The 22,141-nt window shown below is 34.3% G+C and overlaps 1 protein-coding gene across 1 annotated transcript in view; it reads left to right on the top strand.

Moving 5' to 3' along the window:
* NHLRC2 (NHL repeat containing 2) overlaps positions 1–22,141 on the top strand; it is a 56,555-nt gene that overhangs the window by 9,214 nt on the left and 25,200 nt on the right. The window contains exons 3-5 of the mRNA XM_039871157.1: positions 14,530–14,985; positions 17,773–17,894; positions 20,870–20,999. Of these exons, the coding sequence (XP_039727091.1) occupies positions 14,530–14,985; positions 17,773–17,894; positions 20,870–20,999 (708 nt within the window). The remainder of the gene's footprint in view (positions 1–14,529; positions 14,986–17,772; positions 17,895–20,869; positions 21,000–22,141) is intronic.

The following is a 22,141-nucleotide window of genomic DNA, read 5'->3' as shown; positions in this document are numbered from 1 at the left end:
CATCTCTTCTTCCTGTTCATATCTTCTCATTCATTCTTTCTTTCTTTTTTTCTTAATTTTACACAAAAGGTGACATAGTATAAATATTTTTTTTGCACTTCACTTTTTTATTCTGGCAGACATTCCATATAAAGAATTTCCTGATTATTTTTAATAACTGCATATTAGTATTTTGTGTGTGTGTATGTGTGTGTGTGTGTGTGTGTGTGTGCGCGCGCCATAATTTATTCAGCCTTTCTTCTATGTATTGGCCCTTTGGTCGTTTCCAGTATTTAGCAGTTATGAACAGTGAATAATCTTGTGAATATATTTTCGTGTTGCTGGTGGTATATCTTAGGGATAAATTCCTAGAAGTGGATTGCTGGGTCATAGTTAAATGCATATATAGTTTTGATAGTGCCAAAAATATGCATCAGGAGGGTTGACCAAGTTTGGATTCCTGCTAGTCGTTTGAGGGTGCCACGTCCCCACCACTCCTCTAATAAAATATGTTGACATATTTTTTAAATGTTTACTGACCTAAGAGGTGAGAAATGATATCTTAGTGTAGTTTTAAACTGAATTTTTGAGTGGGGTTGAATATCTTTTCATATATTTATAGCTATTTATTATAAATGAAGTTTTGTCAAGCATCGTGTTCTCTAACTGGTTTTTGTTTAGGTATATAAAGACTATTGATTTTTTTGTGTTAATTTAATATTCTACTTCTTGAATCTTCTGTTATTTAGTTTAGTTTTATAACTGATCCTCTTGAGTGTCCTTAACATACTCTCATATTATCTGCAAAGAAAATCTCCAATTCTTATATCTGTAATTGATTTCTCTTGTCCCATTTTTTCAGCTAATACCCCTCCCCCCAATTCATTGTTAAATAATACAGGAGACAGTGGGCATCTTTGCTTTGTTTCCTACCTTATTGGAAATACTTCTCATTTTCCTCTGTTAAGTAAGAGGCTGGTCTTAGGACTCAGTTATATTTATTTAATTAACAAGGTATCAAAGGACAGAACTTAAAATTATTTCTCAATAAATCTGACATCAAAAACAAAAATCTGCTACTTTCGGTTTGGAGAAGAATGAATGGCCACCTGATTTTTCATCTCCCCACTTGTCCTCTGCTCCCCTCCAAACATAAAAACAACAAAGAGTAAATAAAACCACACTTGATCCTGCATTCAGCAATACTAGGAGACAGAGATCATGGCCTTCAAGTTACCTGTAAGTTGAGAAATAAACAGAATTCCATTAAAGGTCCTGCTGCAAGCCTGCAGGTGCTAAGAACAGGGATGGAGGAGGCTTAAAATAGAATTAAAAAAATAGAATGGTTCAGAGATCTTTGGTGAAACACAGTAACCCCCTTACTTGCGGAAAGAGAAACTCCAACAGTAAATGCAAAATACTGAACACAGGTTTGTATAGAGTAGATCATAGTACTAGCTCTTGAAAAATTGAAAGATTCAGAATGGAAGCCTTAGAGAAGCATTGCTTGGGGAGGGAATCAGATACACAGTTGTGTGCTTTCCTTCAGAGAGTGTCTCCTGAAGAGAAAAAAGAAAAGAGGGAAAAGTTAAGGATCTTGCAGAAGCAAAGGCAAAATACACATCAACCACTCCTTCCAACAGTGCTATCCAAAAATGAAACTGCACAGAAAAAGGGAACCGTCAGAAGAGGGTGCTCTCAAACTGAGAGCCCTGTCCACAAAATGCATAGGAATAATGAAAAACAGAACATATCCACATAAACTGTTAAAGGATGGGAATGTATTTGAAGGTGAAATGTTGGTGAAAAGTCTCACTTAAAAAATGATCACGAAATTGACAACCATAACACAGTCTTTCATATTGAATTCCATATCCTCAAACATCATTTTATAATAATGAAAAAACAGCTTGAATCAGAAATTCAAAAACTGAGAACAAAAATGGATCAAAAAGAGAAAAAAAAGGAAGAAATGTGTTTATTGAACTCAGAAAAGAAATAGAAGAAAAAGGTAAGAATTATATCAAATGAAGACTAAATTACAAGGTGCCTAAGGGATAGTAAAAGCATATAAAAATGTAATAAGGAGCATTGAAGTAAATCAGGAGGAAAGCAAACATAGAAAATGAAAAAAATTAAAGAAGTAAAAAAGGTTAAAAATGAAATGATTGAATTGGAAGATAGCAGAAGAGGTCCAACATAAGACTACTTGGAGACTCTAAAAAGAAAATCAAAACCGACTATAACTAATATCTAAAATTAGAATCCAGGAGAATATTTCAAAAATAAAAGAAACTTTGAATATACATATTGAGATGTCCTTCCAGCTACCAGAGAAAATTGACCTAGAAAATCCCAAGAAGTATCCTAGTAAAACTATTACAGTTTGAAGATGTTTTTATAAAAAATCCTCAGGGCCTTCAGGAAAAACGGTGACTTTTAAAAAGTCATTTATGTCTTTTAAAAAGATGACTTTTAAAAATAACTAAAAAATTAGACTAGACAGACTTCACAAATGTGCAAAGCAAGGCAACAGTAGAACATTTTCAAGAATTAAGTAGAGAAGGTACAAACCAAGGATGTTATATCCAACCACCTGTCTTTTAAGAATCTCTTAGGGTTAGAGAAACGATTTTCATTATCCAAGAACTCAGAATACTGTGCATGTGTGAGTCTACTCTGTGGTAAATCTCTTTGAGGGAGAGCTGCTTCTAACCAGGGGTGACTAAGGAAACTCAGATAGATGGCTGAAGGTTTCATACGTGTATTTTAGAGCTAAGACCAAAAAGAGGTTGTAAAGTTTTGGTGTGTCAGGGTTTGATCAAAGAAGCAGAACCACTGAGAGTAATAGAAATAATAAAGGATTTCCTATAGGCACTTGACCTTATATAATTGTGGGAGCTGGTTAACTAGTCTACATGTGACTGTTACTTCTATGTCTAGTGCGTCAACTTGAAGTCAGGTCTGGCAGGTGAAAAGAAAAGATGGATATGAAGTAGGGGAGAGAAGGAGTAGTTGCAACCTGCAAACATTAACAGGAACCCACAGAAGCTTCAAATTTAATGAAGTGACCAGCAGAGTTAATTGGTGCCCTTCGTCATGGAGCTAAACACTCACCAGGTCTAGGAGTTAGAGAAGCCGAGGGAGGAGATCTGGCAGGAGCTGGTGCAGCTTTGGGGCCCAGCTGCTATCCCACACCAGTAAAGATAGGCAGCAGAAAATCTGCAAGGTGTGTGTGAACTGTAGTAGAGCCTAGTGCCCTGCACCCGTCTTCCAAGCTGATGCTTCCTTTTTTACCTTCCACTTCTTTCACAAAGTATCTCTTGTGGTCTAGGATAACCCATAACTCGGCAGGGAATTGAGTGCTGGAAAACTTCCAATTTAGCTAAATTGACGAAATATAAATCCATTACTCATGGGTAGAACAATAAAATCATGTATCTTGACAGAAATGGAATGCAACTAAAGAAAGATGGAAAGAAAAGGGAGAGAGAACAGGGAAATGAGTGTACACATCTATATAGCTATTGATTATTGTATAAGTAATAGGTGGGAGTTAAAAGATACCATTTAAAAGTGATAGACCAGATAGTAAAAGTTATGAAAAATGGAGATTATGTACTTCTATAATATGACAGAAAGTATTAATATAAAGAGAACTACTGGAACAAAAATACAAACTTTCCTAAAACCCCAAAGAAATTTTTTTAAAAAGATAAAGGATACACTAAAGAAATACCATCAAGTATAATATATACAAATGTCAATGTAGGATAATATGAAAGAATTGAGATCAAACATACCAGTTGTATCAATACAACTGAATATGGTTCTATCGAAAGAGGTAGCCATCAGTTCCTATTTTATTTTCTATTTTTTTTTTAATCAGGAGTAGATGTTGAATTTTTTTTCTGTTTTGTACCTCATTAATTCCTGGTTTTATCTTTGTTATTTCCTTCTTTGATTTATTTTCTTTTGATTTATTTTGTTCTTTTCCTAGATTTGTTAGTGGGGAATTAATTCATCTATGGTAATTTTCATTGATATAAATGTTTGAGGCTATGAATTGAAGGCTATGAATTTTCTTCTCTCAATGCATTAACTATATCCCATAAATTGATATATAATATTTTTATCATATTTTAGAAATTTTTTAATTTTGACTTTTGTTTCACCTCTCACTCAAGTTGATAGAGGGTTTTAAAATTTCCAAGTGGAAAAGTGTGACATAATAGAAAATATATATGTATTGGTCTTTGCCCCGGGTTCCTGGCACAGAGCTCCTAAACTCTCTTGTAATCTAAGAGATAAGAGCACTAGGAACATCTTTTGTTCTTATATTTGATCTTTGACCTGAATTCCTGGCTGGAGTTCCTCAATCCCTTAGAATTTCCTGGGTGATAACAGTGTCTTTTGTTCCAAGGTGACCCTTGGTGCGCTCCTGGGTGAGGGCAGGTCTCCAGAAAGACCAAGCTATGATTAGAAACTTGGAAGTTTTAGCCCCACACCCCATTCTTTATTAACTCCATTCCACGGAGTTAATGATTGATCATACATACTTATGTGATAAAGCCTGCATAAAGGTTCCTAAGAGTTCAGAGAACTTCTGAGTTGGTGAATATACAGAGGTGCTGAGAGAGTGTTGAGCTTGGAGAGGGCATGGAAGCTCTGCCACCTTCCCCCAAACCTTCTTGCCCTATGCGTCTCTATCATTTGGATAATCATCTCTATCCTTTTTCATATCATTTTGTAGTAAACTGCTAAAGATATGTTTACCTGAGTGTTTTGAGCTGTTCTAGCAATTAAATCCAAGGGAAGGGTCATGGGAACCTCTAATTTGTAGCAAAATCCAACAGAAGTTGTGAATAACTTGAGAGGCCTACTTGTGATTGGCTTCTAAGTAGGAGGGCAGTCTCATGGGACTGAGCCCTTAACTACAGAGTCTGCTAATTCTGATGAGTGTCAGAATTTAATTGAATTACAGGACACCCATCTGGTCACAGACAAAAGCTTAGTGTGGTCAAAAAAGCAGAAATCTGGTGTCAAAAGTGTGAGTGAGGTAGTAGCGTAAGAGTGAAAGAGAAACACATGGGAATAGTATGAGTTTTTCCTGAAGGCCTCCTTTTTTATTATAAATATCCAGTTTTATCATATTGTGCTTAGAGTGTAATTTAATTTTATTTGTAATCAATATTTATAAATATTTCATGTATACTTGAGAGAAAGGTGTATTATCAGATTACAATTTGATATATATCAATAAGATCTATTCTACTTCATTAATTATTATCTTAATTCAGCTTTCTGTATATTCACGTTTTTCTGCTTGATCTGGCTCACGCTGAGAGTGATATGTTTCTGCTTTATTAAGTTCCTTCTCTTGTTATATGGATATTCATAACTTTTACCCTTGTTGTGAAGGCTCTTCACACTAAAACATTTCTTCCTTTGTTACGTTGGTATCAGGATCACAACCATTGTGTTGCTTTCATTTGCCTGGTGCACCTTTGCCTATCCCTTTCTTTTTAGCTTTTCTGATTCACTTAATTTTAGTTGAGTCTCAAATATGCAGAACGTATCCAGATCTTTTAATAGATAAATTAAGCCCAGTCACATTTATTTGATAATTGTGTATAATTATTGTTATGTGTATTAGGTTTTATTGTTGTTTCTCAACATAATGTTCTTTCTTTGCTATTTTATTTTACTAATTTCTTTCGATAGTTAGAAAAGGTTGTATTTTTTTCTTTTTTCACTAAATAACTCGTTTACTTTAAAAGAGAAAAATAAATGAGTGATATACTACACATATATGTGGCTTATTACGTGCCAGGTATTATGCTAAGGATGTGATATGAATTATAAAAATTAAACTTAGAAATATTACGAAGAAAGTACTCTTATTTCCCATTTTTAAATTTATTTTTTATTGAGATAACATTGGTTTATTATATAAGTTTCAGATATTCAACATTATAAATCGGCATCTGTATGTACCACATTGTGCTCACCACCAAAAGTCGTTTCCATCTGTCACCGTGCAGTTGAGCCCGTTTACCTGTGTCACCATCCCTCCGTTCTCCTTTTCCTCTAGTGACCACCAATTTGTGTCTGCCTCTGTAAGTTTGTTTTTGTTTTATCTGTTCATTTGTGTTTTTTTTACATTCAGCATGAGTGAAATCATATGGTATTTGTCTTTTTCTGTCTGACTTATTTTACTTAGCCTAATACCCTCCAAGTCTACTATGTTGTCACAAATGGCAGGATTTCACCTTTTTATGACTGAGTTGTATTTCATGGAGTGTGTGTGCATGTGTGTGTGTGTACGCACACCACATCTTTATCCATTCATCCTTCGATGGACAGTTAGATCATTTCCATTTCTTGGCTATTGTAAATAATGCTGCAATAAACATAGGAGTGCATGTATCTTTTTGAATTAGTGTTTTTGTATTCTTCAGAATACCCAGAAGCGGAATAGCTGGATTACGTGGCAGTTCTGTTCTTAATTTTCAAGGACTCTCCACACTGTTTTCCATACTGGCTATATTAATTTACATTCCTACCAGCAGTGTAGAAGAGTTCCCTTTTCTCCACACCCTCTCTAACACTCGTTTGTCTTTTTGATGATAGCCGTTCCAGCAGGTGTGAGGTGATATCTCATTGTGGTTTTGATTTGTATTTCCCTAGTAATTAGTGGTGTTGAATATCTTTTCATGTGTCTATTGGCTATGTCTATCTTCTTTGGAAAAATGCCTATTCCGATCCTCTGCCCATTTTTTTAATCACGTTGATTTTTGTTGAGATGTATGGTTTCTTTATATATTTTGGACAGTAATCCATTATTAGATATATGACTTGCAAATATTTTTAACCATTTGATAAGTTGCCTTTTTATTCTGTTGGTAATTTCCTTTGTTGTATAGAAGCTCTTTAGTTTGATGTAGTCCCATTTGTTTATTTTTCCTTTTGCTTCCCTTGCCTTTGGAGTTGAATCCACAGAAACATCACCAAGACCGATGTCAAGGGGCTTACTTCCTATGCTTTCTTGTATGTATTTTATGGTTTTAGGTCTTATGTTCAAGACTTTAATTTATTTTGAGTAAGTTTTTGCGTGTGGTGTAAGATAGTGGTCTAGTTTTATCCTGTGGCTGTCTAGTTTTTCCAGCATCATTTATAAAAGAGACTTTTCTTTCTCCATTGTGTGTTCTTGGCTCTTATATCGTAAATTAGCTGTCCATATATATGTAGTTTTATTTCTGGGCTCTCAATTCTGTTCCATTGATCTGTGAGTCTGTTTCTTGCCAGTGCCATACTGTTTTGGCTATTATAGCTTTGTAGTGTAGTTTGAAATCAGGGAGTGTGACCCTCTGGTTTCATTATTTTTTCACAGAATTGCTTTGGCTATTTGTGGTAGTGTGTAGTTTCATATACATTTTAGGATTTTTTGTTCTGTTTCTGTGGAAAATGCCTTTGGGATATCAATAGAAATTGCATAGAATCTGTAGATTGCTTTAGGTAATATGGTCATTTTAATAACACTGTTTCTTCCAGTCCACGAGCATGGAATATCTTTTCTTTTATTTGTGCCTTCTTCAGTTTCTTTTAACAGAGTCTTAGAGTTTTTAGGTTTTCGTGTCCTTGATAAAGTTTATTCCTAGATTTTTTGTTGTTGTTATTGTTATTGTGATTGTAAATGGGATTGTTTTCTTAATTTCTTTCTCATTTTTTTGTTGTTGTTAGTGTATAGAAATGCAACAGATTTTTTGTGTATTGATTTATACTCTGCAATTTTACTGTATTTGTTTATTTTTTCTAATAGTTTTTTAGTGGAGTCTATAGGGTTTTCTATATATAAAATCATGTCATCCACAAATAGTGACAGCTTTACTTCTTCCTTTCCAATTTGGATGCCTTTTATTTCTTGCCTGATTGCTCTAGCTAGGACTTCCAATACTATGTTGAATAATAGTGGTGAGAGTAGACATCCTGGTCTTCTTCCTCATCTTAGAAGAAAAGCTTTCTGTTTTTCACCATTGAGTATGATATTAGTGATGGGTTTATCATATATGATCTTTATTATGTTGAGGTACTTTCTTTCATTCCAGTTTTATTGAGAGTTTTTATAATAAATGGATGTCTAATCTTATCAAATGCTTTTTCTGCATTTATTGAGATGGTGATATGATTTTTATCCTTCAGTTTGTTAATGTGGTATATCATGTTGATTGATTTTTGGATATTGAACCATCCTTGCATCCCTGGTATAAATCTCATTTGATCCTTTTAATGTATTGTATTTGGTTTGCTAGTATTTTGTTAAGAATTTTTGTTTCTGTGTTCATCAGAGATATTGCCCTGTAATTTTCCTTTTTTGTGTTGTCCTTGTCCGGTTTTAGTATCAGGGTAATGTTGCCCTCGTAGAATGAATTGGGAAGTGTTCCCTCTTAACTTTTTTGGAGGAGCTTGAGAAAGATAGGTGTTAAATTTGCTTTTAATATTTGTAGAATTCACCAATGAAGCTGTCTGATCCTGGACTTTTGTTTTTTGGGAGTTTTTCAATTACTGTTTCAATCTCCTTACCAGCAATTGGTTTATTCAGATTTTCTATTCATGATTCAGTGTAATTCAATATGAGTCTAACAGTTTATCCATTTCTTCAATATTTTCTAATTAAATATAGGTATTTTTTAGTATTTCTGTGGTATCCATAGTAATTTAATTTTTATTTCTAATTTTAATTATTTGGGTCTTCTCTTTTAACGAGTCTAGCTAGTTTTGTCAATTTAGTTTATCTTTTCAAAGAACCAGCTTTTATTTGCATTGACCTTTTTTATTGTCTGTTTAGTCTCTATTTCATTTATTTCCATTCACATTTTTATTTCCTTCCTTCTCCTGACTTTAGGCTTTGTTTGTTTTTTCGTTTCCTCATTCCTTTACATGTAAGGTTAGGTTGTTTGAGACTTTTATTGTTTCTTGAGGTAGGCCGTATTCCTATAGACTACCCTCATAGTACTGCTTTTGCTGGATTCTGTAGATTTTGATGTTATATTTTTACTTTCATTTGTCTGTTTTTATTCTGTTATTTCTTCTTTGTTTTTTTTTGTTGTTGTCATTGACTGAATAGTTGTTCAGTAGCACGTTTAATCATTACATATTCGTGATTTTTCAGTTTCTTAAAGTTGATTTCTAGTTTAATACTGTTGTCAGTAAAGGTGCTTGATGTGATTTTATCGTTACATTCATTGAGACTTGTTTTGTGTCCCAACTTAATAGTTTATACTTGAGAAGAATATGCTTTTCGTTGCTTTTGGGTGAAAAGTTTTTATATATATAAAGTCTGCTTGGTCTAATATATCATTTAAGGTTGCCCTTGTTCACTTTCTGTCTAGACGATCTACCTATTGATTTAAGTAGGGTGTTAAGGTTCTTTACTATATTATTGTGTAGCTGTCAATTTCCCCCTTGCAGTCTGTTAATAGTTGCTTTATATATTTTGGTGCTCCTACATACATATTGGTAAATGTAATGTCTTCTTGGTGGATTGTCCCTTTTATTATGTAATGTCTATCTTTGTTCCTTTTACTTTTTTTATCTTGAAGTTTGCTTTCTTTTGCATTCTGTTTGTTTTGAGTATCATCTTTCACCCCTTTACTTTCAGTCTATGTTTGAGTCTCCTGCAGGCAGCATATAGTTGGGTCTTATTTTTTAATCCATCCAGCCACTCCGTGCCTGTGCCTTTTGATTGGTGAGTTCTTTCTGTTTACACATAGGGTAAGTATTGATACATAAGGGCTTACGACTGCTATTGGCTGTCTGCTCTATATTGGCATTATTTCTTTTCCTTTGTGTTTCTGTCTGCCATTTTATTTTGGTGGTTTTTTATCATGTTTTTCTCAATTTTTTTTTTGTTTCATGTCTCTGCTCTAGATTTTTGTTTTGTGGTTATTAAGAGGTTTGTATAAAATGTCTTGTGGATAAAATAGTCCCTATTGTGCTGATAGTGTCTTATCTTCATTTGCCTATAGAGGTTCGGTTCTTTTATTCCTCTTTTATGTTTTTGTTGTTACAAATTATTCCTTTGTATCTTGTGAATTCATTATCAAATGGAGGTAGTTATAGTTATTTTTAATGGTTTTCACCCCTGTAAGCTTTTTGCTGTACTTCAGTGTTTGACACTCTCGTCGGAAATGGCATCACTCTAAGTTTTGCGTACTTGTGTTTTTCATTCCTGGTGGAAGAACTCTTTTCACCATTTCTTGTCAGACAAGTGTTGTGAACTCCAGACAGGTGTTGTGATGAACTCCAGACAGGTGTTGTGAACTCCAGACAGGTGTTGTGGTGAACTCTCTCAACTTTTGTTTGTCAGGGAAAGCCTTTATTTCTCTGTCATATCTGAAGAATACCTTTGCCGAATGGATTATTCTAAGGTGGCAGTTCTTATCTTTCAGTGTTTTGAATTTGTCATACCCTCTTTTGGCCTGTGGTGTTTGTGCTGAGAAATCTGCTTATAACCTAATGGGGGTACCTTTGCAGGTTACTCTCTTTTTTGCCCCCTGCTTGCTTTTAAAATCTTTCTTCATCATTGACTTTAGACAGTTTTAATGTAATTTGCCTTGGAGAAGGTCTTTTTGTGTTGATAAGTAGGTGTTCTGTTAGTTTTGCGGATTTGGATACCTAGTTTGTTCCCCGTTTGGGGGTATTCTCAGCTGTTATTTGAACAAGCACCCAACTCTCTTTTCCCCTCTCTTCTTCGGGATACCCATTATCCTTATGTTGCCTTTTCTAATGTAGTCAATTCTTGTAGAGTTTCTTCATTTTTGTCTTTTTCATGTTATGTCTCTCCTTCCACCTGAATCATTTCTAGATTTCTATTTTTGAGCTTGCTAGTCCTCTTTTCCATGTGGTCTACTCTATTTCCAGTGCTTTCTAATGCATTCTTCTCCTCACTGAGTTATTCTCCTTCAGAATTTGGTTCATTTTTAGTCTCTTTGGTAAAGTACTCCTTCTATTCATTAATTTTATTCCTGAATTTATTGAACCGTCATTCTGAATTTTCTTGTAGCTTATTGAGTTTCTTCATGACAGCTATTTTCAGTTCTGTCAGATTGCAGTCTTCCATGCCTTTAATTTTACTTTCTGGAGAATTGTAATTTTGTGTGTGTGTGATACTATATTACTTCATAGTACTTGATGACTTGTTCCTGGTATATTGGAAGTAGTGAATATCTTTCTGTGTTGCATCTAGTTATATTTTAGAACTAGTGTTTTCCACTCTCTACTGCCTTTGCCAGTGGTGTCACTGGTCCCCTTGTCACTGCTTATGCCTCTGAGGTCACTTGCCTTGCTGCCGTCCATGTTGCTGCTTCACCAGTACCTCTGCTATTCCTGGTGCATGTGGTTGGAGATTCTTGGAGACTTAAGTCACAGGTGGCTCTCCACTGCCCTGGGCACTGGGGTCTTGGGTGCTCCACAGCAGTTCCTGGAACCTTAGGCCATAGGCATCACCCCAACTGCTCTGGGCACCAGGGTCTTGAGTGCAGTTCTGGCTGCTGGGAAGGCTGAAGTCACAGTTGCAGTCACCGCTGCTGTCAGAGGTGGGGTCTTATCTGGCTTATGGGAGCTGCAGAGGTTCTCGGAGCTTCATGTCACCACTGCCACTGTCACGGGCACTGGGGTCCTGGGTGCAGCCCTTGCTGCTGGGGTTGCTCAAGTGAAGTTGCCTCCACTATGTGGGGGCTGCCTGGGTCTTGGACACTGCTGTGGTTCTTGGAGCCTCTGGTCTCCAATGGCAAGTGCCTCCATGGCACCTGGATCTTCCAGCCATGGGTGATGCCACTGTTCTTAGAGCCTTAGGAAGCAATGCCCGTACCACTGCCATGAGCTCTAAAGTCTTTGGTGCAGCCCTTGTTGCTGGGAGGGCTGAGGTCACTGTCAGAGGAGAAGAGATTGACCAGTTCTCAGGCACTATTGGGGTTCCTGGAGCCTCTAGATGCAGACTCCACCTCGGCTTCTGGTGCCTCCCACTGCCGGCTCCAGCAATGCTGTTACCCTGGCTCTGCAGCCCTCATGAGGCCCAGTCCACCAACCTTCACATGTGCAGATGTGTGGATCTCTCAGGCATCCTAGTGTACTGTGCAGAGGATTCTAGGTTGGGCTTTGGATGTCCTACTGGTTGTAATTTAAAATGGAGAGAAAAAAGGAAGTATGCTAACATCACTCTGTATTTTTTTTATTGGTTATCTTTGTGCTTGTAACTTTAAAATATTAACAGTTTTTACACTATACTAGGTGCTATGCTAAATGCCTTATACAGATTGTTTTAATCCTCAGAACTGACCTATGAGGCAGTTCCTATTATTTTCTCCATTTTACTAATAAGAAAATCAATGCACAGAGAGGTTAAGTAACTTGCCCAAAGTAATACAGGAAGTGTGACTTCATAGCCCTTGCTATTTTTTTTGAAAAACTTTGTTGTGGAATAATTAACACACAGTGAACTGCACATATTTTTTAAGTGTACATTTCTTCCCACTCCTACCCACCACCCTCTCCTCAGTCTCCAAGCAACCACTAATCACGGTCTTTTTCTGTAGCCGCTTTCTAGATGTTTGGGGGACGGGGGTTGTGTGTGCGGTTTTGAGCAGTTTTTATGTGTCTTGATATAACTTTTTTTCAATTTATCATATTTTTGGTGTGCTAATCTTGAATTCTGTAAATTTATATTTTTAATCAAATTTTGGAAGTTTTGGCATCATTCAAATATTTTTCTCAAACTCAATCTCTTTCTTTTCTTCTGGATTCCAATTGCATGTATATTGGGTCTTTTGAAAGTTCCACGAGACCCTAAGGTTCCGTTCTTTTTTTTTTTATATCTTCTTTATTTTATTCAGATTGGATAAATTTCGCTGAGCTCTCTTTATGTTCATTAACTTTTTTCTTTGTAATCTCCTTTTTACCAGTGAGCTCATCTAGTGAATTTATTCCACTTACGCTATTTTTCAGTTCTAAAATTTTCATTTAGTTCTTTTTTTATACTTCCTATTTCTCTGTTTATATTTCTTATCTTTCATTCATTTCAACTGTGTTTTTCTTTACCTTATGGAGTATAGTTATCACAACTCCTTTAAAGTCTTCTACTAATTCAAACATGCTGCTTCATTTTGGTATCTGTCAGTTGTTTTTTTGCCTTGACAGTAGGTCACATTACCTTGTTCTTTGGGTGTCAGGTAATTTTGGATTGTATCTTGGTCATTGATAGCAGACTCTGGGTTCTGTTATAATCTTATGGGGAATATTGATAAGTTTGTTTTAGTAGATATTCATCCCTATTTGTAAGTTTTTCTCATCTTTCTTCAGCTCTGTCTCTCCTTCCGTCAGCCCAGTAATTCAATTCTTAGTTCTCTGAGCATTTGCTATACCTTTTAGGGGCTGTCTCGTGCATATGTAGTTTAGGAGTTAAGCCGAGATGTGTGAGTAATCATACTCAGAAGTGGGGAATCACTTTCTCTGGATTTCTTCCTGTCACGGTTTCTTCCATTCTCCCCAGTTTTCCTGGTTCCTTGGGCCAGAAAGGTAGTGGGGTTTCTATTGGAGTTTTAGCCACCTTTATTGCTCCAACTGAGGCCTAGCCTCAGTGCAAAGCCATGAAAGCAGAAACAAAATAAAACTGGAAACTCACCTCATGTGGTTTGCTTTTCCAGATTTCTAAGTTTACCTGCTTTTGTTTATTTTTCTCCGTGTATGTGTTTTGATTTGGAGTTAATAGTTATAAATGGAAGGCTGGGCTGTCAGGGAGTTACACCTCCCAATTCGTGTCGTTTTATTTCTTCTTCATACTGGTTTTGTATAGTTTTTGGTGGGTGTGTTGGGAGATTCTAATTTACATAGCCATTATTACCTCTACTATCCTGATAGTCAATATTGAGTTTTTTCTCTTAATTTGGCCTAATACTTCTTTTCCCGTATACTGTTTCTGTGGCATATCATATTGATTAAGTTAAGAGAAATATGTCATTTTTAGTTTTTGGTAGTTCTGCTATCTATGATATGTGTTAGAAAAATTATATCATAGGAATTTTAAATAAAGACCTTATATTATGGAAACATCTTGCTTATATTGTTTTGTTAATCTGTATTGTAGTTAGGTCAGAAATATTTAAGATGTTAAATAACAAAAGGCAGCCATAGTCACTGAATTTCAGTGGGGCATACAAGTGGGGAAAAGTTAACAAAATTTCAACATCGTATAAAAATAGTGTATTTTTAAAGCTTGTCTAGATCAAGGACACAAAGGATTTTAATCTCGAAATAGCCACATGATTTTCATATGTGGTTTTATGTAACTATCAAGATTGTCATGAGATGTAAATGTTAATTTTTTTATGCTTGCGTTTAAATGCAGTGGAAGACACTAGTTTTGCCTTTTTCTTTTTTTAATCTCTGGGCAGTTTATATTTATTAATGACCCAACAACACCTAATATGTGGATGGTGCGATATTCAGACCTTAATACTTCATAATATTTAAGTTGTTATTTTTTTCATTTAGATGGTCTTTTGATTGTCGGTGTTCACTCGGCTAAGTTTCCAAACGAGAAAGTCCTGGATAACATTAAGAGTGCTGTTCTCCGCTACAACATCACCCACCCTGTGGTTAATGATGCAGATGCCAGCCTTTGGCAAGAGCTGGAAGTTTCCTGCTGGCCAACTCTGGTCATATTTGGACCCCGTGGAAACATGTTGTTTTCTTTGATTGGAGAGGGACACAAAGATAAATTATTTTTGTATACTTCAATAGCTTTAAAGTATTACAAAGACAGGGGACAGATCAGAGATAATAAAATTGGAATAAAACTCTATAAAGATTCTTTGCCACCTTCACCATTGCTATTTCCTGGCAAAGTAACAGTAGACCATGTTTCTAAGAGATTGGTAATAGCGGACACTGGACATCATAGAATTTTGGTCATCTGGAAGAATGGACAAATTCAGTACAGCATTGGAGGTAAAGTTTGTTTTTAATTATGATATGTAATGTATTTATTTTATAGTAATAAAGTTCAAGGAAATATATTAAAATTGAAATTTATAAATAAGAACTAATTATAGAAGGGCAATATACCTTGACTTTTAACTTCATGAAATTATGTTACTAATTAATGGACGGATGTCTTCTCACTCTCTCAGAAAACAAACAAAAATACCACAAACCCCATTCAAGTCAAAAGGAAATCTTGTTAGGATTTTTAAGTATATTTGTATATCCTCTCTCCCCGCCACCACCCAAGAAACTGCCACAGTTACTGTGTCTTATAAAAGTATTACAGTAAGTCCTCACTTAACATTGTGGATAGGTTCTGCAGCTTGAAATGAAACAGTGTATATAACGAAACAAATTTTACCATAGGTGATTTGATATTAAGAATTCAGTTCCTATGGCATGTCATCAACTTTATAACAAAACAACACTGAGCAAAACAACTTAATTTGAGGACCTACTCTGTATAAGTTGTGGATTTGGGACATTGTAAATGGAAGTACACTATTTCAGTTTCCATCAAAATATAGCCAATATCTTTTTTAAGACCAGTACAATACCCTAGGAACTTGAGACTTAGATTACAAAATAAACAAACTCGGATTTGTACATAATTTTAGTTTTCTCTTTCCATAAGAGTAAAAGCGTACTTCTGAATCATTTCCCTTTGAGTGAAGCGAAATATAAATATTGTTTAAGCATAGATCATTTTGTTCCATATTTCCCTGGTCTTAGATGTAAAAAGGGCTCTTATTTATAGCTACACAATTAATAAAACCTTATTAATTTTTAATAATTTATTTTTAATAATTCATCTCTGCAGTCTTGCTTTAATAACACATGCAGTATCAGTACATGGAGTAGGGATACCTGCATTCCTAATGCAAATAAAGTAATCATATTCCTAAGCCCTGGTACTATTCTTAGTATGCCATGATATTATTCCTTTAGCTTTTGAATTTTGTTTATTTGTTGTTTTTGTCAGAGTATGTGTGTGTTTTATGTTTATTTTGTTTTAGCAGCTTAGTATTTTGGTTTATAACAGGCAGTTAGGAGAATTCTTACTCAAAAAGTATCTATTGTAGGAGGTTGAATTTAAATGGCGAACAGAGTTTTTAATAGATTCTATAATTTTCAAAATAGTATAAGTGAATATGCTTTTTTGTTAAACAGAGAAACTAGCAACAGGCTAGCTTTCCCAAACATGTTTCTGGGAACACTGTTATCTTGTGATAAATTAATAGTTATTCTGCAACTTGTAAAAAAGAATTCTTACTGTACTTCTCATATCTTTTAATCTGCTAATGTACCTCATGAATATCCAAGAGAGTGTGATAGTACGCAGTCTCTTCGAATCTGAAGTGACCACAGTGCTCTCCCTTCTCCCCACCACCCAGGAACTCCAACAATACTATTAATAATAGTAGTAATAGTAATAATGTATGCCTGGCATTATTCTAAGTACTTTACCTGTATTAATTTATTTAGTCCTCACCATGCTATGAGTTAGATATATTATTAGTTCCATTTTAGAGGAGACAAACTGAGACACAAAGAACTTGAGCAGATCATCACCTCAGAAATGTAGAGCTGAGATTTATTCCAAGTCTGTTGGGCTCTTGAGTTTATGTTCCTATCACCACACTGTGCTGCCCCTCTTACTAACATCTTGTGGACAGTGGAATTCCGCAAAGCATTGTTTAGTTTGGAAATGCTGACTTAGAGGCTTTAAATGGCTTGTCTTCGGGTCACAGAAATAATATTTCATTATGCTGTGTACTCTCTTGAAACTCCACGTGTATTACAAAAATGGAGACATAGTCCATTAAACTAGAATCATTCTTTTTCTCAAAGCATTTATTAGATATTATAGAACTTCATGGCAAAGTGAAACAGTAAATAAGAAGGATTCTTAACTTAGGGTTCATGGACTATTAAGAAATGCTTGAATCACCTTCAGAATCTAGAAACTCCTTGAAATTATGACATTTTTTGAGTATGAGTATTTTTCTCCAAGGAGAGGGTTAATAATTTTCATTGTGCAGTTGAAAATCCACATAGAACTTTCGACTACCCAAAAACTTAACTGCTAATAGCGTAGTGTTGACCAGAAGCCTTACTTATAAACAGTCGATTAACACTTATTTTGCATATCATGTGTTATATACTGTATTACAATAAAGTAAGCTAGAAAAAAATGTTAAAAATCATAAAATACATTTACAATATTTATTGAAAAAAATCCACGTCGGAAGCTCCTTTACTAAATGGGATGCTGCCCAATTCATGAATCATTCAATAAAGCAAATTAGACCTTTAAGTTGAGAAGAAAAAATCCACGTGTAAGTGGACCCATGCAGTTCAAACCCATGTTGTTCAAGGGTCAGTGGTTTTATCAAATGAGCATATCTTCCAAAATTGTTAAATATTACTCATCTAGATGCTAAAAGATTAAAATTATATTTCTTTCTAGTCAAGGTAATAGGTAATTAAGATGCTTTTAAAAGTATTTTCTGATGCATGTTCCTATGCTGAAGTGCACTAGTAGCCATTATCCAGTAAGTCCTGTCATTAGCAAAGCTTGCTACTCTTGAGAAAAACAGGTGTCTTCGAAAACATTTTAGAGTGAAGGTAGAAACATCATGTTATTTATTTTAAAATCCAGCTCTAAATACAAATTTTATTTTTTGGGTTTGATTTTGAGATAACTTTTTCAGTGGAAAAATTTTGTCTTATGGCTGTCTTGTCTTTTAGGACCCAACCCTGGAAGAAAAGATGGAATATTTTCAGAGTCAAGTTTTAATTCTCCACAGGGTGTAGCCATAATGAATAATATCATATATGTGGCAGATACTGAAAACCACCTTATAAGAAAGGTAATTTCCCATTTAAATAAAGTTTTAATACTTCTAATCAGAAAAACTGATATTTACTTGCTACATCGAATATTTAAAGTGAGAGGATAATGCCTAAATACCTCAGATCATGCTTATTCAGCTGTTTTCAGAAATACATGTTTTAGTTTTATTCTTAGGTATTTGTTTTTCTGTACATCAGCCTGTAGTTGTCAGAGAAGACAAACTCATCAATCAAGTCCTTTTTTTTGTTCTGTGTTTCAAAGTCATGTGCCTGATCACCCAAAGCTCCTCATTTTGAGGTATTTTCCTAACTGCTATTTACAAATTCACATTTTGTCCTTTTTCAGTTAAATTTTCTGAGACCTAGGAAAAAAATCAAACACCACTGCCTGCTGCTTTTCAGCTCTTTTGCTTTGCCTGGAAATACTTATCAGCCAACTAGTCTTAGTTTTTGTTTTATGTCATTATAAAAGGTAAAAAAAACAAAAAAAATCTCCTGATATATATTCCAGCTCCCCAGAGGTTGTAATCCAGTGGCTTTAAGTTGCCTTCTTTTTAGAAAATAATTAAGTTTATATAACCCATCCTGCCTAAATATTGTTTCAGATACTTCTCTCTCTCTCTCTCTATTGACATTTATGCTCATTTATTTAACTGTATTATCACCTAATATATATAATAGGAAAAAACCATATCTAGAACGTATAATGTAAATCTCCATGAGGGTACAAAATTTCTTTACTGCTGAAATCCTAAGCACTTAGGAGAAAGTCTGGCCCACATTAGGTGTTCAGTAGAGATTTGTTAAATGAATTTCTGAGCAAATAACATCTTTTTAATGAAGCATTGTCTAAAGTGTATATTTCTCTTAATAGGGAAAAGTATTACATGAAAAAGATTTTGTGGATTTATAAATTAGATTTATTTTTTGAAAGTCTCTATTAGCGACTTTCCTTTTAGAGATTTTAATATGCAAATGTATTGGTGGGGGCTGTACCGGCAATTCTCTAAGCTTTGATCAAGGATCCCTTTTTAGGCAGAACTTTTTATAGGACTAATGAGTTTATGGTATGTACTTTGGGGGAAAGTGGTTTTTCTGTTGTTACTAAGACCTTCAGATCAGTATTTATTTATCATCTTTTTGGTGTTGTCTGCTTCTATAATTTATCATAGCATCCTACATATCTAACAGGGTATTAAATTTAATCTGCAACATTCAGGAAGTACTCTTCCTTTTTTAATTGTACGCAATTTCTCTTGCTTTAGAACATAATGGATTTTGGAGTATTGACTGCATTTCAAATACTTTTTAAGTAGCATAATCACAAATTTAGGTTACCTGGAGTTTTTTTTCTGTTATATGACTTAGTGTCTGCAAAAATAGGAAATGAGGTGGAATTATCATCTTTTCCTCTTTTTAAAAATATTTTAAGCCCTCATTTGCAGAGGATTGATTATAATCCTACATTCACAGGTCACAGACATCATCATTGCATGCAGACGTCTCACATTTAGAATAATTTACTACTTAGTTTATAAATTCCTCTCCATCCTCATTTCCATTTCCCCTGTATAAACACACCCTAGCCAGCCATTTTGACACATTTAATTCATATCTTTTTATTTGTATATGACCTTGTAAAACATGCAGTATTTTGTGTACTTCTTTTTTTAACAACTTTATTGTGATATATTTTACATAGCATTAAATTCACCCATTTCAAGTATATAATTCAGGTATCCATCAGTGGAAAATATATATGAACCATGGTATATTCCTATGATGGAATACTGCTCAGCAATAAAAAGGAACAAGCCACTGAGACATGAATAAATCTCAGAAGTATGTGAAATGAAAGAAGCCTCACACAAAAAAGCCAATACTGCATGATTCTATTTATATGAAGTACTGTTTGTCTCTGGGGGGCAGGAATGGCTGGAAAGAGGCATGAGGGAACTTTCTGGAGTGAAAGTAACATATCTTTATGTAAGTTGGGGCTACACAGGTTTTTGCATTTATGAGAATTCATCAAATGATAAAGTTTATGCATTTTATTGTAAGTTTTGCCTCAAAAAAGGAAAAAACTCTGAAAAAATATAGAACTCTAGGTAATGATAATGAAATATTTAGGGACAGTGTACTGATGTTTATGATTTACTTTGAAATGCATCAAAAATATAAATGGATTGAGAGATTGATAGCTGGATAAAATATGTGATAAAGCAAGTAAGCGAAATGTTGATAGCAGGTGGTGGGTATATGAATGTTTGCTGCAAAATCTTTTGAACTGTTCTGTCTGAAAAGTTTTATGGTAAAATGTTGGGGGAGAGTCTCAGAAGAAATGAGAGCATCTTTTTTTCAGTAGAATGCATTAGTTTTTCAGTTTATGCTCTAGAGGCAATACAGTGTAGTAGAGCTAGAACTGCCTGGCTTCAGATCCCAGATCCTGGACTTATTAGCTGTGGAATTTTGGGAAAGTTACATAATAATCTGCCCCAGTTTCCTCTAAAATTATGAAATCACATTCATAGGGTTATTATGAGGATGGATGGATAGATGATTCTTGGATCAGTGCCTAGCATATGTTAAGCTCTATATGTGTCAATTACTAGCCAAGCAAAACTGAAATACGGATATTTAATTTTAAGGAACATTTGGTTTTTTTCTATATTTTGCTTTAAAATTTCAGTTTCCATTTTAAAGTATTTTATAGTTAAAATGCAGTCAACACCAGTTCTGATAGAGGCATCAGAGAGGGATATAAGTGGAAATTGGGGGAATGGATGGGTGAAGAAATGAAAAGTACTGAATTTTGTGCTTTTGAATAACAAGGTCGCCCTATATTTGGTTAGCCTTTTTTTTTAAGCTTTGTTTTTAAAACGAAGAATATTGGTGTTACAGATGTTTTCTATAGTTCTATTGAAAATTTTCATGTACCAAAATTAAAAAAAAGGAACATGCATTGCGTTAAAACATGTATTAATTTCTGTAGATTGACCTAGAAGCTGAGATGGTGAGCACCGTAGCTGGCATTGGAATTCAAGGCTCAGATAAAGAAGGTGGAGCTAAAGGAGAGCAGCAGCCCATTAGTTCCCCATGGGATGTAGTTATTGGAACATCAGGTTTGTAAACTTTTAATATTAAATACAAATAAATTCTGCTTAGTGTAAGACTTAAAAATTATTCTGGGGACATTCATTTGGATTAATTTTATTGCTAGTTCTTTTATTCTTTTATACCTGTGGCTTGGGATTTGTTAGTTGTGTAAAAACAGTAATACATACAAGATAGAATATGTTATAATTTATAATATTACACATTATATTTTATATACAAGATAGAGTATATGTTACTCTAATATTAAAGAATTTTATTTTAGCTGCAGCTTTCATTAATATAGTTCTGAATATTCTCAAATTGGAAGAATTATAGTTTCAGAACTTCAGAAGATTATTCATAAACTGTACCGTTTAACAATGTTCTTTTTATTCTAATTTGGAAAAGAAATAAAAGACAGCTGCTTTTTTTTTATATTTAGACTTGTACTGAAACATGGTAGCTTCTTTTGAGCAATTAAAAAAAAAGTTTACCCTACTGAATTATGTAGATATTGATAATGCATACGATTTACTTTTTCTTTACAATCTTTATTATTTATATGAATTGACTATAAGATAATCCAGGAGCATAAGTTCTCTTATTTTTCATTGGCCCTCAGTGATACTGAGATGGTTATTTACATGTCTAAAACCAGAGTAATGAATAAAGTAAGTTAATAGAATACAATGAAAAATGAATTTGGGGCTGAAAGGTTTTTATGGTCTTAATATTTTTATAGCTCGAATAAGCACCAGTTTAGTTGAATGTCTTTACATTAGAAATAATTTTCTATTCCAATTTGCTTATAATTCAAAGACCTTAAATTTTTTATTATGATTCACTTTTTATAAAGTTTTTATTATTCATAAAATGAATGAACTTCTGGTACTACCTGTACTTAATATATATAACTTAGTTATTTTGTATAAATTATTTTTGAGATTTTCATGTTTGGAATTCTGTGTCCTAATAATCATGAGTTGTTTTAGTAGCTCATAGTGGGGAAGGAGTTGGGAAGGGTAGAGGGAGCAGTACATCCCAGGTGCAGTCAAGAAGGGAATATATTTTATGTAGAGAATTTAACAATAGTAGTAAAACCACTACAGCTCAATCTTTTTATCACCATGCATCGGCAATTCTAAATAATTTCAGAGTTAAAAATACT

The sequence above is a fragment of the Pteropus medius genome, unplaced genomic scaffold, assembly GCF_902729225.1.
Source record: "Pteropus medius unplaced genomic scaffold, Ma_sr-lr_union100, whole genome shotgun sequence".
NCBI lineage: Eukaryota > Metazoa > Chordata > Mammalia > Chiroptera > Pteropodidae > Pteropus > Pteropus medius.
Note: the sequence above shows the minus strand (reverse complement) of the source record. Positions and strands in the feature narration are given on the sequence as shown.